This window comes from Vulpes vulpes, chromosome 14, assembly GCF_048418805.1.
Source record: "Vulpes vulpes isolate BD-2025 chromosome 14, VulVul3, whole genome shotgun sequence".
NCBI lineage: Eukaryota > Metazoa > Chordata > Mammalia > Carnivora > Canidae > Vulpes > Vulpes vulpes.
In genome coordinates, this window is record NC_132793.1 from 85450751 (window position 1) to 85468510 (window position 17760).

At 41.0% G+C, this 17760-nt stretch overlaps 1 protein-coding gene across 1 annotated transcript in view; it reads left to right on the forward strand.

Annotated features, from left to right (window-relative positions):
- Positions 1-17760, forward strand: part of OTUD7A (OTU deubiquitinase 7A) — a 378372-nt gene that overhangs the window by 209873 nt on the left and 150739 nt on the right. The window contains exons 3-4 of the mRNA XM_072737039.1: positions 4310-4403; positions 6529-6683. Of these exons, the coding sequence (XP_072593140.1) occupies positions 6533-6683 (151 nt within the window). The 5' untranslated portion in view covers positions 4310-4403; positions 6529-6532. The remainder of the gene's footprint in view (positions 1-4309; positions 4404-6528; positions 6684-17760) is intronic.

Genomic DNA, 17760 nt, shown 5'->3' on the forward strand with positions numbered 1-17760 from the left:
GCCATCAGGGAAATACAAATCCAAACCACAATGAGATACCACCTCACACCAGTGAGAATGGGGAAAATTAACAAGACGGTAAACAACAAATGTTGGAGAGGATGTGCAGAAAGGGGAACCCTCCTGCACTGTTGGTGGGAATGTGAACTGGTGCAGCCACTCTGGAAAATTGTGTAGAGGTTCCTCAACTAGTTAAAAATAGATCTGCCCTACAACCCAGCAATTGCACTGCTGGGGATTTACCTCAAAGATACAGATGCAATGAAACGCCAGAACACCTGCACCCCAATGTTTATAGCAGCAATGTCCACAAAAGCCAGACTGTGAAAGGAGCCTCAGTGTCCATCAAAAGATGAATGGATAAAGAAGATGTGGTCTGTGTATACAATGGAATATTACTCAGCCATTAGAAATGACAAATACCTACCATTTGCTTCGACGTGGATGGACCTGGAGGGTATTATGCTGAGTCAATAAGTCAATCGGAGAAGGACAATCATTATATGGTCTCATTCATTTGGGGAATATAAAAATTAGTGAAAGGTAATAAAGGGAAAGGAGAGAAAATGAGTGAAAATATCAGTGAGGGTGACAAAACATGAGAGACACCTAACTCTGGGAAATGAACAAGGGCTAGTGGAAAGGGAGGTGGGCAGGTTGTTGGGGTGACTGGGTGATGGGCACTGAGGGGGACACCTGGCGGGATGAGCACTGGGTGTAATGCTATATGTTGGCAAATTGAACTCCAATAAAAAAAAAAATAGGATGGGATCTTATCAAAGGGAGATAGGAAGCAGCCTGGAAGAGCTTCCCATGGCTAAAGCTGGAATAATTTAAGCAACAAAATGAATACCATAGTATTGAATAATAACTCAAAGTATAAAATAAATATACATGCATTCATGTTAATATAAATAATAAAAATAACTGAATAAATGAAAAAATGAAATGAATAAATGAAAAAATTAAATTAATAAATGAAAAAATTAAATGAATAAATGAAAAAGAATCTCCTGAAGGATATGCATAGACATTCTGATTCAGCAGGTCTAGGGTGGGGCCTGGGAAAGGGCATTTCTAGATGGTTCCCAGGGGAAGTTGCTGCTGCTGGTGGTCTGAGGAACACACTTTGAGAACCATTGTTTCAGTGGTTCTGGCTCTGACTTGCAGTAACAAGAGGATCTCAAACATCTGAATAGCCTATAATTGTTTACAGAACTCTTTCACAGATATTGCAAGCCACTTACTCTCCTGTAAACCCTGCCTTATCATTTCCATTGTTTGTTATGCATCCACCTTCAGCTGGGTCAGAGCTGGCACTTAGGATGTGGCCAAGCTAAAGAGGTCTCATGCTCATGGTCAGCCCAGCCTTGCTCCCTGAAGGGAAGGGGAAGCGTCACAGACCACTCTCTCAGAGCAAGAGGAAGAGAACCGCATGTGGAGACCAGGCATGTCCCAGCAGTGCCCCCCATAGCTCTTCCCTTCTCCGAACCTCCATCCACTTCACACATAAAAAGGAATAATAAAAATACCTATTCAATACAGAGGATGTTCAACAAAATGGTTTTTAGGAAAATGCCTCCCCAGTGATTTGGTATTCAGGATTATGTAGTGACTCTGCCAATTCTCAGACAGTTGCCACTTGTCCTCAGAGCCTAGGCAGCAGCCCCTACTAAAAACACACAGGCAGCCCCAGGAACATAGCTGGCAACTGACTGTCCCCCACGGGGCCAGCTAAGACCCGTCTCCCAAGCCCTCAGGGGAACATTGCTGCACCTCCGGTGTGCACGCTACTCCACCTGCCACATAAACCACAGAGACATTCCACCCCCAGTGAGCCTGTTTCATAGGGCTGCTTGGAAGCAGAAGAGTGGCAGACATATACACACATAGAAATAAAATAGGAGAAGGAATCTCTCAGTGTCATTTTCCATCAGTTTTTACAAAGCAATTGAAAACCTCTGCTCCTCTCTGTTTTTTGAGACATTCAAATCCCAGGACATTATAACAGATAAAGTCCTTACCTAGTCAAAGCACCATATTGTGTGAGAGGGGACTGAGTGCGTGCATGAGGTCATATAGGCCATCGTGATGGGGCCCCTTTGGCACTAAGGGACCGATTCCAGGGCCAAGCTTCTATTCCCTGCTGCACTGCCTCTCCAAAGGCAAAGTCAGCAAGAATAGCTTGACACACCACAATGTGAGATTCTCAGAGGAGTCCAAGGGCCTGAATGTATAGGAATGAGGCAGGACATGCCCCCCCTGAACCTCACATCAATAGAACTAGGCAGTGTGGGTGCATTGGTTCATGAAAGGCTGGTTGAGGGGTCCAGAAGTATGCTGGAAGAAGTGGCATGGGGAGCAGGGTGAGGATGGCCAAGGTAGCCAGGAACCCGTATCCTCATGGCCCATCCTCCTATGTCACCACACTGCATGACCATGAGAACTTGGTGGCAGTGGGGGTATTAGGTTTTAAAAAGGAGTCTTCAGGGGGCTAGGCAGAGTAACTTCTTGCCATGCAAATGTTTACTTTTTTTAAGATTTTATTTACTTATTCATGAGAGACACACGGAGGGGCAGAGACATAAGCAGAGGTGGGAGAAGCAAGCTCCCTGCAGGGAGCCTAATGTGGGACTCGATCCCAGGATGCTGGGGTCATGACCTGAGTTGAAAGCAGATGCTCAACCACTGAGCCACCCGGGTGCCCCACAAATATTTATATTTGAATGTGGCCCCAAAAATGTATTTTTGAATGTAGCCAAAAAATCTGTATTCTTTAATCTCTGCATGGAGAACAAGGTACAGAAGAGGAGGTATGGGCATTAACCTGTACTCTAACACTGGGGAAAACTTGAAATGGTCACAACATGGCGACCTAAGTGTAAAAATGATTTAGATGGAGTTACTCCCAATAACTAAAAGGTGGAAAAAACACAAGCATACAGGCATCCAGTACAGATGAATGGATAAACAAAATGTGGTATATCCATGCAATGGAATATTACTCAGCCTTGTTGTGAACTGCATCCATGTATACCCCCAAAATTCATATGTTGAAGGCCTACCCCCCAGTGTGGTATATTAGGATGTAGAGCCTTCAGGAGGTAATTAGGTCTAGATCAGATCTAGATGAGGTCATGAATATGGATCCCCCATGAAGGTTTAGTGTCCTTCTAAGAAGGAAAAAGAGACTAGAGCTCATTCTCTCAGTTATGTGAGGACACAGCAACAAGTTGGCAATCTGCAAGCCAGGGAGTGGGCCCTTACTGGACACCAGCTCTGCAAACACCTTGATCTCAGACTTCCCAGCCTCCAGACTGTGAGAAATTAATGTCTACAATTTAAGCTGCTAGGTCTGTGGTTTGGTGTTACAGCAGTACACATGGACCAAGACCAGGCTTAAAAGGAGAAGAAATTCTAACACCTGCTAAACACAGATGGACCTTGAGGCCATTATGCTTGAGCGAAATAAACCAGTCACAAAGGACAAATATCATATGATTGCTTTTACAACATACCTAGACTGTCCAAATTCAGAAACAAAGTAGAATGATAGTTGCAAAGTGCTGGGGTTAGAAGAGAAATGGGAGTTAGTGTTTAATGAGGACAGAGCTTTGGCTGGAGAAGATGAAAAAGTTCTAGAAGTAATAATGGCGATGTTTGTACAACAGTGTGAATGCTAATGCCACTGACCTGAAAAGGGGCTCATGATCCCCTTTTAACCTGAAAAGTTAAAATGGTAAATTTCATGTTAGGTTTATGTTTTCACAGTTTAAAAAAATAGCTAAGGTTGAATATATTAGTATGGAGTTAGTAAGATTTAAAAGAGCTCTGCAGGGGTACCTGGGTAGCTTAGTCAATTAAGTGTATGACTCTTGATTTCGGCTCAGGTCATGAGATCAAGCCCCATGTCAGGCTCCATGCTCAGCAGGGAATCTGCTTAAGATTCTCTTTTTCCTTCTCCCTCTGTCCCTCACCCTGTGCTCTTGGTCTCTCTTTCTCAAATATATAAATATTTTTTAAAAAATAAATTTAAAAAGCTCTGTATTGTGAAAGGAATACTCATTGAAATATAGATACTTGCTAAAATGAGAAAAGTTGAAATACCCTCTCCCTTGCAGGAGTCCCCTGGATGCAGGGATCTGATGGTCAGCTGGCTGGCAGGTGCCTGTAGGGCCCAGGAGGGCAGCATGCCACAAACAGTTGGCCATGCCTCAGATGCAGCTTCATGTGACAAGAGGCAAAGCCTTCAGCTTCTGTCTACAAGTAAGGAGAATAACGTGCTCTTATTCTCTGATTTGTTCTCTAGGTGGAAGTGACAAAAGAAGAAGCCTCCCAGTCAAGGCTCCAGTACACAGAGAGAAGGAAGAAGGCGATCTCCTAATTGGTACCATATACATCAGGTCACATAGTTTTCTTACTTTGTAGCAACACCAACCAAAAATTCCGCCCAAGTAAGAGCCATGAGCAAGATGGTGTAAAAACATGAACATCTGTGAGGTCACACACCTCCCTGCTTGATCCCCCATCCTCACAATCTTGAACTGTAGATCAGCTTATTTCCACCAGTCTTAACAAACAGACAGAGGGTCTCAGAGAGGTTAGACAGCATGTCACAGGTCAGAGGGGCAGGTTTGGGGCTCAGATTAGGACAGTGTGCCTGGTGCTAAAGCAGCAGCAGTTGTCAGAGCCTCTGTCCCACGAGCAGAGCATGCGAGTGGTTATCTAGGAAGAAGGAAAAAGGACACTCATCAATAGCATGGGACTTGAACTCACCCCACAGCAGGTAAAGTTAATTACATACTTAATTATATGCTTACTTTATACCAGTATAAAATTTTCCATGGGCTTTTATATCAGTATAAAATTTGTAGTGGGCTCAGCAAACTTTCTGTAATGCTCCAGCTAGTAAATGTTTTTAGTTTTGTGGGCCTTATGGTCTCTGTTTTAATGGCTCAACTCAGCCATGTGCAAAAGCAACCAGAGACAACATGTGAATGAATGAATGTGACTGTGTTCCAGTGCCATTTTATTTACAAAAACAGATGGTAGATCCCATTTGGCTCATGGGCCATAATTTGCCCATCTCTTATGTATGCAAAACACAGGAATGCATTTATACTTCGTCAGCTATGGCCAGGTATCCACCGGTGGCCTAGCACTGGTTCTCCAATGTGAGCCTCACAGGCCAGGTGCTAGTTGCTTTCCTCCAGCAAAATTGGCTAGTGCATTTTGTGGTCAAGTTGCAGGATGCTTGTTGTATCTTTCTAACCAGGACTACCCTGCCTGGGAAATCTAGCATCTTTATGAATTGTGTTGGATTGTTACTGTGACTACAACGATTCTTGGAGATATTACAGATAGCTTAGCAGTCATTTCAGTAGGTTTGGTACTTCAGTTGACTCTAGATTGCATGGACTCTTTCCTAAGAGCCAAGTGGTGGGTGAGAACCGAGGGTGTGTGTTGGCTCATTAATAAAGCCATAATTGGGATATGGTGGGCAATGCAATTAATTGTGGAGATGTTACATGTTTGGATAACTTGAAAGAGGATTGGGAATCTAGTAACTCCAAATTAATCAATGTGTACGTAGGTGTTTGATTTTTTAAACTATCCAGTCTATCTTCTTTTTAAAAAATTTTTATTTTAATTCAATTTAATTAACCTATACTACATTGTTAGTTTCAAAGGCAGAATTTAGTGATTCATCAGTGATTCATCACAACATTCAGTCTCATTCCATCAAGTGCCCTCCTTAATGCCCATCACTTAGTTACCCCATCCCCCACTGCCCCAGACCTCCCCTCCAGCAACTTAGTTTGTTTCCTAGAGTTAAGGATCTGTTATGGTTTGTCTCCCTCTCTGATTTCATCTTGTTTTATTTTTCCTTCCCTTCCCCTATGTTCAACTGTTTGGTTTCTTAAATTCCACACATGAGTGAAATCATATGGTATTTGTCTTTCCCTAACTAATTTATTTTGCTTAGCATAATACCCTCTAGTTCCATCCATGTCATTGCAAATGGCAAGATTTTGTTCTTTTGATGGCTGAGTAATATTTCAGTGTGTGTGTGTGTGTGTGTGTGTGTGTGTGTGCTTTTTCTTTCTCCATTCATCTGTCAAGGAATATCTGGGTTCTTTCCAATTTTGACTATTGTGGACATTGCTACTATAAACATTAGGGTGCAGGTGCCCCTTGGAATCACTATGTTTGTATCCTTTGGGATAAATACTTAGTAGTGCAATTGCTGATATATCTACTTTTCAATCAGCTGTCATTGGAAGTGACAAAATGTAAGGTCAGAAGCACTGGAGTTAGTAATGTGCCCTTGTCTCATATGGCACGCTCAGAGGGATGATACTTGGGTTTGATTTTTATTGCATGTCTTACATAAAGAGCACAGCAGTTGTCCCAAACAGGCAGAAGTGGTTTCATCTTTCCATTCTTTGCATGTGTTTTCACTCATGTGCATTTTTGCCATTTACATCCCCTCTTATAGCACCATGGCTTCTCTTTTCTTTCTTGCAGATGGATGGTTTCTAGCCTGCTTCCAAACCCCACCTCAGCTGAGTGTTGGGCAGCCCTTCTACATGATCCTATGACTCTTGATATGGACGCAGTCCTGTCAGACTTTGTTCGGTCCACAGGGGCAGAACCTGGTCTGGCCAGAGACCTGCTGGAAGGTAAGCTGGCCTTGTCATCCTTACGCCATGCTCCTGAGCATAGCTACTTTCCAACTGGTGGCAAAAGAGAAGAAGATTTTTGTTACCTGACAGTGGTGGTACTGGACTTATTAAAAGTAAAGGGGGGAAAAAAGGTGTTGATGATGAAATGATTTTTGTTATTCGACACCTAGGTATTTCTTATCTCTGTCTTGGCTGAGTCAAAAATACTTTAGGTCAAAGGTTTCATCAAAGAAAAACCACCTAGTAGCCAGTAAATAGATGGTACTAATTCATACACAACAAGACAGAATTCCTTCTTAAACCTTAAGTGTAGATATCATTTGTTACATGGAAAATGTACAGTTTGTGTCTCAGAATCTAAAATGGATTTACTTTGCATATTTTTAAAATCTTTTGTACGTGTGTGTGTGTGTGTGTGTTTGTGTGTCTGTGGTGGGGTAAAAGTAAGATGTGGGAAGAGCCTATCATAACTTCTCAGAACAAACAAAACTGTGAGAGAATTTTTAAATGATTTCTCTTGGCTTCAAATATAGAAACTGCTGTTTATGGAATTAACTAATACTTCATTAAGTATTATAAGTCATGATTATCCTGTAATTCAGTTAGGAAACAATATGGATTACTACACATTTGTATGAATGCTAGAGGTGACTACTACTCAAATCCCATTGAAAATTAAGAACCAGCTCAGGACACCTGGGTGGTTCAGTGGTTGAATGTCTCCCTTTAGCTCAGGTCATGATCCTGGGGTCTTGGGATCAGATCCTGCATCAGGCTCTCTGAAGAAAGCCTGCTTCTCCCTCTGCCTATGTCTCTGCCTCTCTCTGTGTCTCTCATGAATAAATAAATAAATAAAATTTTTAAAAAAGGAAAAGAGGGATGCCAGGGTGGCTCAGTGGTTGAGCATCTGCCTTTGGCTCAGGTTGTGATCCTGGAGTCCCGGTATCGAGTCCCACATCGGGCTCCCTGCGTGGAGCCTGCTTCTCCCTCTGCCTGTGTCTCTGCCTCTCTCTCTCTCTCTCTCTCTCTCTCTCTCTCTCTCTCTTTCTCTGTGTGTGTGTGTGTGTGTCTCATGAATAAATAAATAAAATCTTTCAAAAAAAAAAAAAAAGAAACCGTGATGTCAAATGCTTGGTGGAGTAACCCACATGTATGTAGCGGAGGTTCCAAAAGCAATCGACAAAGATCCTGTTTGTCTCTGCAGTCTTTGTAACTGGCTGGCACTGACATTGCTCTGAATATCTAGATAGCCTTAAGGAAGCAATGAGACTTGTCAGCTCCTTTCTTCCTTAATTTTATTTTTTAAATGAAAATACCAAAAAAAATTGACCTTTGGGTGTATAGTTCTAAGAATGATGCATAGATTTATGTTATTACTACCACTCTCAGACACAGAACCATCTCATCCCCACACCCCATCCCAGTCCACCCTCCTGCCCTGTTGATCCTCAGGCCCTCTCCCACCCTGTCTGCTGGCAGCCACTACTCTGTCTCCTGTCACATTAGCTTTGTCTCTTTCAAGAATGTCATATAAATGGAGTCATGCAGCACCTAACCATTTGAAACTGACTTCTGTTCACTTAGCATAATTATTTTGAGACTCATTCAAATTGTGCATGTCAACAGTTTGTGCATTTTTTAAAATTTTTTATTTATTTATTCATGAGAGACACAGAGAACAAGAGAGAGAGGCAGAGGGAGAAGCAGGCTCCATTCAGGGAGCCTGATGTGGGACTCTATGTGGAACCCCAGGATCAGGCCTTGCTGACGGTGGCGCTAAACCACTGAGCCACTCAGGCTGCCCGAGTTTGTGCTTTTTTATCATTAGAGATGGACCACAGTTTGTTTATCCAGTTACCTGTGCAAGGGCATATCAGTTGCTTCTAATTTGGGGCAGTTATGATGAGAGCTGCACTCAAATGTTTACTTGTGAACAGGGGTTTTTGTGAACATAGTTTAATTTTTTCCATGTGTGTACACATAGGAGTGGGATTTGCTGGTTTATATTGGTAACTGTACATTTAGCATTACAAGAAACTGCCAAACTGTTTTCCTGAGGGCTGAACCATTTTGCATTTCCACCAGCAATGTATGAGAGTTCCAGGTGCTCTACATTCCCACCAGCACTTGGTATTTCTTTTCTTTTTTTATTATTTTCTCCATTCTTATGGGCGTGCAATGGTATTTTTCCATCATTTTGGTTTTCGTTTCCACACTGACTAATGCTGTTAAATGTTTTGTTATTATTCTCCATCTGTATCTTCTCTTTCGTTAAATGTTCATTCAATTCTTTTACCTATTTCTAAATGGAGTTATTTGACATCTTATAGTAGAATTATGAGTTTTTTATATATTCTGAAGGTAAATCATTTATCAGAGATATGATCTGCAAATATTCTTCTCTGATCTGTGCTTGACTTTTTAACCTCTTGCTGGTACCCTTTGCAGAGGAAAAGTATTTAATCTTGATGAAGTCCAGTTTATCATTATTTTTTCTTGCATGGATCATGTTTCAGGTGACATATCTAAGAGCCTTTGTATGACCCCAGGTGATGAAGATTTTCTCCTAGGTGGTCTCTTAAAAGTTTTATACTTTAGATCTCTGACTCATTTTGAGTAGACATTTGTATAACATGTAAGATCTGGGCCAAGGTTCATTTGTATACATGTGGGAGTCAAATTGTTTCAGCATCATTTGTTGAAAAGATTATCCTTCCTCCACTGAATTGCCTTTGTGCATTTGTCAAAAACCAACTAAATATATCTGTGGGAAGCTACTTCTTGATGTTGATTCTGTTCAATTGATCAATATGTCTATTCCTCTGCCAGTACTCCTTGATTAGTATAGCTTTGTGGTGAGTCTTAGAATCAGCATGATTCTTCCAATCTTATTTTTCTTTTTGAAAAGTGTTTCAACTATTCTATTTCCTTTGCCTTTCCATATAAATTTGAGGATCAGCTTATGTGTCTATATAAAATTTCCTGCTGGGATTTTGATTGGAATTATGTTAAATCTGTAAATCAATCCTGTGTTTTGCCTTATAATCCATGAAGTCAGTATAGCCTTACTTTCCACTTCTGTAGGACGTCTTTAAATTCTTTCATCAGGATTTTGCAGCGTAGATCGTATACATGTGTGGTAGATTTCTATATAGGGGTATTATGAGCTATTGAAAACCTAATGTAAATTTCAGTTTCTAATTGTTCATTTCTCATTGTTGTTCATTGAGAAATATAATTGATTTTTGTGTGCTGCCCTTATATCCTACAATCTTGCTAAACTCAATTATTTGTTCTAAGGTATACATATATGTGTATATGCTCGTACATGGGTACACATGCGTGTGTGTGTGTATTCCTTTGGATTTTCTTTTTTTTTAATTTATGATAGTCACAGAGAGAGAAAGAGAGAGAGGCAGAGACACAGGGGCCACCCAGGGATCCCTCCTTTGGATTTTCTACATAGATAGTCATGTTGTCTCTGAATAGATATAGTTTTATTTCTTCTTCCAATGCATATGGAAATGCATTTCTTCTTTCTTCGCTGTGCCACCCAGGGATCCCTCCTTTGGATTTTCTACATAGATAGTCATGTTGTCTCTGAATAGATATAGTTTTATTTCTTCTTTCCAATGCATATGCCTTTTATTTATTTTTCTTGACTTATTGCACCAGCTAGGACTTCCAATAGGAGGTTGGATGGTAGTGGTGAAAGACAGCATCCTTGCCTTGTTCTTAGGGTAGAAGCAGTCCCCCCCTGCCCCCCAGTCTTTCACCATTATATAGAATAGCAGTAGGTTTTTGTAGATATTCTTTATAAGGTGGAGGAAAGTTCTTTCGGTTTCTAGTTTGCTGAGAGTTTTATCATGAATATATATTAAGTTTTTCAAATGCCTTTCCGGAAAATGTCACTTGATATGATCAATTTTTTTTTCCTTCTTTAAACTCTCAGTAAAACACATTATATGATTGCCTTCTGATAATAAACTGAGCTGTCAGCCATTAGTTAAAGACTTTTCTACTCCATGTTTTTCTCTTTTCCTTCTGGGACTTAGATGGTATGAGTCTAAGAATTTATTGTTGTCCTCAAATCACAACAGTTCTTCTTTTTTTTTAAGATTTATTTCTTTTACAGAGAGAAGAGGGGGAGGGGTAGAGGGAGAGAGAAAGCTTAAGCAGACTGCATGGAGCATGGACCCCGACATGGGGCTCAATCTCACAACCCTGAGATTACGACCTGAGCTAAAACCAAGAGTCGGACACTTAACCAACTCTGCCACCCAGGTACCCTGTGATCGTTACAGTTCTATTCACTTTATTCCTCAATCTTTTATCATCTATTCTAATTAGATCATTTCTATTGATCTATTTATGAATTTACTACTTATGGCTTCCTCTGCCACCCCTATTCTGTTGCTGAACCCATCCAGTGAGTTTATTATTTTTGTTGCTGAAATTTTTTTTATTTCTAACATTTCCACTTGATTATTTTTTTCCTTTTCTTTGCTGAGACTCTGTATTTTTCAAGACTATACTCTTCTGTTGTAAAATATTTATAATAACTGCTCTGAAGTCTTTCTCAGATAATTCCAGTATCAGTTTCATCACAATATTGCTAGTAAGATATCTGGTTGGGGGGCAGGGATGTTTGATTTTTGTATGCTGAATAAATTTGGATTGTATCCTAGACAATTTAGAGATTATATTCTGAGGCTATGGCTGTTGTTTAAACTTATGGCACATGGTATTTTTGTTTTAGAACTGTCCCAGTTGGGTTCAGACCAGAAGTTCCAAGTTCCCCAAGACTTTTCTGCATTGTGGTTCCAAGGTCAACTCAATTTGGATCTGTCTCACTAGTGGCCAGTCTGGGACCCAGACAGTAGTCTGTCTCATATTTCACTACTCAAAGCCTCTGGAATCTGTGTAAAGTCAGATTCATACATGTACAGCTCAGGGGTAAGCCCAAGAGTTTATAAACAACTTTAAGGGATTGCTGTCTCAACTCCTGCTTCATTGTAATCTCCTCAATAGTTCTGGGTCCCTGGGCTTTATCCCCACATTCCTGCACACTTGATTTGACTGTGCTTTTGTCTGAAATAAGCAATCAAAGTCCAAAAAAGAGAAAAAGGTCATGGGGTTTACCTCTGAGGATCATAACTCTTGTGACTGAAGAAGAAGATTTCTCTGTCTTCCAGTTTTTATTTCCTGCCATCCCTTATTGCTGCCACAAAATTGCTTTAGGTCTGGGGCACTAGAGAACTGAGAACATTTTTTATAGAAAAAGAGATAAATGAACTCTCTGAACATTAGAGACCTCTTTTCTGTGTCTGGGGCCAGAGCTAGAGGCTTTTCCTGGAGCTAATGCCCACTTCTGGGTTTGGAGCTACACTGAGCTCACCACATAGGGGAGACTGGAAGAAAAAGTGATCAACTCACTACCAGTTCTGGGGTACTTTGAATTATGATCTTCTTCCTCAGGCTGCCTGCTCTCATGTACTCCTCTGAGTCCCCAGTAGCTGTCCCATGTATTCTGTCCTGGTGTCCTGCTGCTTTCAGCAGGAGAGATGTGGTACAGTGTTCTTGCTCCATTCCACCTAGGATAGAATCTGTCCACTCTCTTTACCAGTGGGGAGACTATGGTCACATATGTATGTTGGGCTTTTTCAGTAGTGAGAGTTATTTGGGTCAAAATTTTTCCAAAGCCAGTGTTTCAAAGAATGAAATATTTTCCTTGTGATCTTTCTAAGGATGAAACCACACAATGATGGCAGAAGCTGGGGGAGAGAGAGAGAAAAACTTAACTCATGCGTGGAGCATGAGCCCTCTCTGTATTGTTTTTTTTTTAACATCTTGTGAGTGTTTTTAATTACTTATTTCAAAATAAAAAGTTTAAAAAAAACATACAGTGATGGGAATCATAGTAGAGCAGAGGACAGCCAGTGAGAAGAACAGATAACATAGGTTGAAAAAAAGACAGGATAGGGACAGCAGAATAGAGAGACAGAAGGATGAGAAAATGCACACTGATCTGCATCAGGATGAAAGAGTGCATCTTTACCTGGCTGTCTGCGTCCTTCACATCTGCCTTTTGCACGTTGGCAAAGTGGTCCTTCAGAAATAAGTTCAGGTTGTCTATTTCCATTTCCCCAAATCCTTTGACATCCCCTGTTTCCTGTGGAGTGAACTCCTCCACATGGCACTCAGTTCCTTTTAGCCCTTGCTCTCTTCCATTCCTTCCTCTCTTCCATTCCTTCCGCCTCATCTCTAGTGTAGTTCTTCCCCGTCCTTTTCCCCAGACACCCCATCCAGCCCCGTGCTTCATCTTAAGCTCAGTTCATGTGCTGCCCACTTCCTCTGCACACCCTCTGTCTCACTCTTGAGATTCTACTCCTCTTCCAAGTTGATGTATGAGCACCACAACAGCAGGGACCACAGCAGGTTTTGCTCACTGGTGTCCTTCTAATGCCCAGTTCATCCCAGTCCCTCAGTGGGATGTTCTGGCTGCTGGCATACAGCAGTGAGCAACCAGATGAAAATCTTCATCTTCATGGAGAAAGACAATAAATAGCATAAATAAGTTATATAATATTTCACTAGTAAGTGCCATGGAGAAAACTATACCAAAGGGAGGAGGAAGGGGGTATAGATGTGGGTACAATTTTTACTTAGGGTTGCCAAACAAGGACTCATTAGTAAAAATGGGATCTGAGCATAGACTTGAGGCATGAGAGAATAACCATGTAGCTATCTGGAGAAAGAAGTTTCGAGGAAGAGTTGGAATTAATTGGTCATTGCTTGCCATTCCTCAAACCTTTGTAGACTTCTATTATAACATATATTTGATATTGTCTATTTTATAATTAATCACATCCTCATTTTCTCATTAAATTAGAAGTTCTTAAAATCAAAGCCAATAACATTGACAATAGTAGTTAGCATTTATGTTGCATTGTTATATGCCAGATGCTAGGCTCTTTAAATATGATGTTTAATTTAATCCACACAATGAATTAGAAGAATGTTAGACTTCCCGTTTTATAGGCAAGAAAGCTGAAGCCAAGAAAACTTCCTGAAGTTAAACATTCAGAACATAGCAGAACCACCAGTTGAATCCAATTGTGCCACTCAATTTCAGGTTCTTTCTGCAAAGCCAGGTCACCTACAATTTATCTTCATTCCGCTGTCCTTCTAGAGTATAACAGCATTTTGTGTTGCTATATGCACTCAAAAGAGTTTTAACTAATCACCAAAGGGATGTTTTAGTAACCCATTTTATGATGTGGCTAATTAACTTTTCAAATAAAATAATACTTCAATAGACCACAAAAACTATTCAAAAGATAGAACTAATAGCTAACAATCAGATGCCAAACACTATCTGGCCACATCAAAAATTAAAAGTTAGTTAAAAAGATTTTTGAGTGGTAGGCCAAATACATGAGTTGTGTATAAAGTGTCCATTCCATTCTTAAAGACAAAGCAACTCTCACGCTTTTAAAATAACCATGAATCATAGGTCTTGCACCTCTACCAAAATATTCTTTCAGTGTACCCAGGCCTTATTGTTGTAATCCATAGAAAAAAAAAAACTCAAACAGCCACATTGCATTTAGGAAGAATCTTTACTGGAAATTAACATCTCACATGTCCCTGGTATAATCCTTCAGAATCCTTGTGGAATTCACAAAATTAAGGAAAATAAGTGGCAACTAAGTTAAATTATTTTCTCCAAAATATGTATATGGAAGTTGTCCACATATTTTAAGATGCATGTGTATTTACCAGTTGAGTTGATTATTTGAGAACTCAAGCACTTAGAGTTGTTTATGGGGAAATATAACCCTCTTTGGCAGTCCTGGGCTCCTTAGATTTGAAGTATCTATGGTTTAGAATTTTGCATATGGTGTCCTTTCTTGGTTGAGCTCACACAGAGCGGTAACTCCCAATAATGTACCAGTCATATTGACAGGTTATTCTATTAACATTTACATCTGGCATATGAAAACTTTCCCACAAGTGGGGACTGCAGCTGCTGACTGGATAGTTGTAATAATTCCCCAAAGAGTACACCCAAGAAATAGGGGAGGGGATGGAGGCAACTGAGAGAAGAATGTATTTAATAAAATTCTCATATTAGCCCACTAACTGGTCATGGGATCTGCTCACAACAAACCCACAGTTGCCTGTGGAGCATTCAGCAGAATGGACAAGATGAAATTGGAAGTGGTAGGGCAGAGGTCAGAAGAACTAAAGGGGACTCTGCCTGGAGACTGGCCCATTGCCATCACTCACCCAGGACTTAAACACATGAGAAACTGAGGTGAGCTCCAGAATAATCACTCTTAATTAAAATTAGAAGGGTGCCTGGGTGGCTCAGTGGTTGAGCATCTGCCTTCAGCTCAAGGTTGTGATCCTGGGGTCCTGGGATTGAGTCCTGCATTGGGCTCCCCACAGGGAGCCTGCTTCTCCCTCTGCCTAGGTCCCTGTCTCTCTTTTTCTGTCTTTCATGAATAAATAAATAAAAATCTTTTTAAAAAATTAAAATGAGAGAAGTGGTCCAAAGCTGGATATCCTAGGTGTGTGTAGCTAGAGCATTCCTTCTCTTCAGTCAAGCTAGATCTGATGCTCAGTCTTGAGCACATGCCATCCAGTTTATCAGAAGAATTCATGGCTGTAACTTTTTCAGGTTTGCATGATTAAAAAGCTTGAGTGGAATCATCCTTGGGTGGAAATGAAAAAGTGGCCTGGAGACTGTGAATCCTAAGCAGGAGTTAGAGAAGAAGGTCTGATGGGCTCTGGCCAGTGAGTCTAGAAATACTGTCATTAAAACGCTTGCTGCCCCTCCCTAATTGTTCTGCTCCCACTGAGGACAGTGCTGCCATAAGACTAGGCATATATAAAATAATGTGGCCAAAAGTAAAAAATCCTGTTCAGGATCAGACTCCTAAGATGCCTTCTCTGGCCTGGCCCGATTTAGGAAGACACATTCTCTCTTTAGATAGATGAGTATATTTAAATGCTCTTGAAAACAGAGATCCACTACGGCCATGTATGAGGAATTTCCTTTTGGAATGCTAATCAATGAAGTAGATCTTATTTCATTCATTTCCTTACATTAGGGTAACACCACATACCATCACTGGCCTATTTTATTGGCTTTACTCAAGAGGCTGTCCCATCTTGACTACTTGAAATGTTTCCTCTCTGGAAAGCTAACCAGTCTTTCTATGTGGATGTCTCCACATGGGCTATCCCATACCTCCCATCTTTTTGGATTCTTTGACGTTGCTTTGCTAATATGCACATTCCTATGGGGCTGCCAGCCCAGTGCACTCAGTAATGTCGACTGAAATTAATTGTATTGAAGAGGGGAGCATCAAGAGAATGACATCCTCTGGTGGGAGATCCTCTGATATTATGGCCCAGAATTGGAGTCATACAAAATTAAACATTTTGGGACGCCTGGGTGGCTCAACAATTGAGCATCTGCCTTCCACCCAGAGTGTGATCCTGGAGTCCCAGGATGGAGTTCCACACTGGGCTCCCTGCATAGAGCCTGCCTCTCCCTCTGCCCATGTCTCTGCCCCCCTCTGCGTCTCTCATGAATAAATAAATAAAATATTTTAAAAATTAAACATTTTTAGGATAAAAAGTAGCTGTGCAAACCAAAATCAATTTAAAAATTTTTTTTTTGGTTAGGCAGGAAAGGGGAGGCTGCTACATATTAGGAACTCCCACTTAAGCAAAAAAAACATTGATGCAGCCCATCTGTAAGCATGTATTGAGGGCCACTAATCTGGTTTTTTGAGATCCAGTATTGAAGGAGGAAGGGCCCTGCCCTCAAGTACTATCACAGTCAGGTAAATAGCCAAAATGAGGAGTCCAAGAGGAGAAACCAGGTCTGCTTAGGGTGATCCAAGATGATATCATAGGTTTCAGAGACTCAGAGGTGGAATAAGATTTTACTAGGCATAAAGTGTGTGTGTGTGTGTGTGTGTGTGTGTGTGTGTGTAAGTCTGGGGTGTTGCATATTCTAGTCAGAGGGAACAGCATTTGCAAATGTATGGAAACATAAAAATCAGAAAGAGAAGGAGCTCAGTATTGCTGTGTCATAGACTATGACTGGAGGGAAAACGACAAGAGATAAGATGGGACTGTGTGGTGTGGATGGACATCCCAAAGGGCCTGGTGTTCTGTGCTGAGAAGTTACCTTTTAAGCAGTGAGAAGCATTGAAGGGAAGTAGGGAGGTCACAGGAATCATGATGAGACTAGAGTGCAAAATAGATTGTATTCCATTTCTGAATGCTAATTGTCTATGGTTCTGAAGAACTGTGCCTGGCAAAAGCATGGGGAACATGAGGGTCGGAAAGGGGATCATTAATTAGCCACAGTCCTCATGGTAGCAACTGGAGGCCCTAGTGTTCATATCTCGAAACCAGTAAGGAGATTTCTGCTACCTTGCAAGCAAGGGATAATGGGAAAATGGCATGAAGTGCCAGTTTGTGCCTGCACATTGAGTCAGTAAGTCATGGGATCCGCCTCCCAGTGAGTTGGTTCCTTCAAACTCCATCATGGTCAAACATGCTCTGGCAAATCAGTCTCACAGACTGCCTCTCACTGTTTCCAAGACATGGATCAAGGACAGGATTGGAGTGGCCATTTCTCATTATTAAGAACTCACTTGATCAGCCATGCTGTACTGATACAAAAGCTTACAAGTGGCCTATAGTCTGACCAAATGGGGTGTTAGCTTATGACACCAAAAATTAAGGAGGGCCCTTTGGATGCTGGTCCTCAGTTGCCCTCATTCCTCTGGATTGCCTTTATCCCATTAGCAGACATCAAGTCTGCAGCTCCTCTTGGAGCACTGAGTTTGTGGGAAGGTGAGACCAGGCTTCTAGTGGAGAATTGTGTAGCCACAATTTTTTAGTGGTATCTAGGATTTCATATATATATATATGGAAATATATATATATATATACACACACATATATATATATACACACATATTATCTGCAAATAATGCTACTTTTCCCTTTATGACTCAGATACCTCTTATTCCTTTTTCTTGCA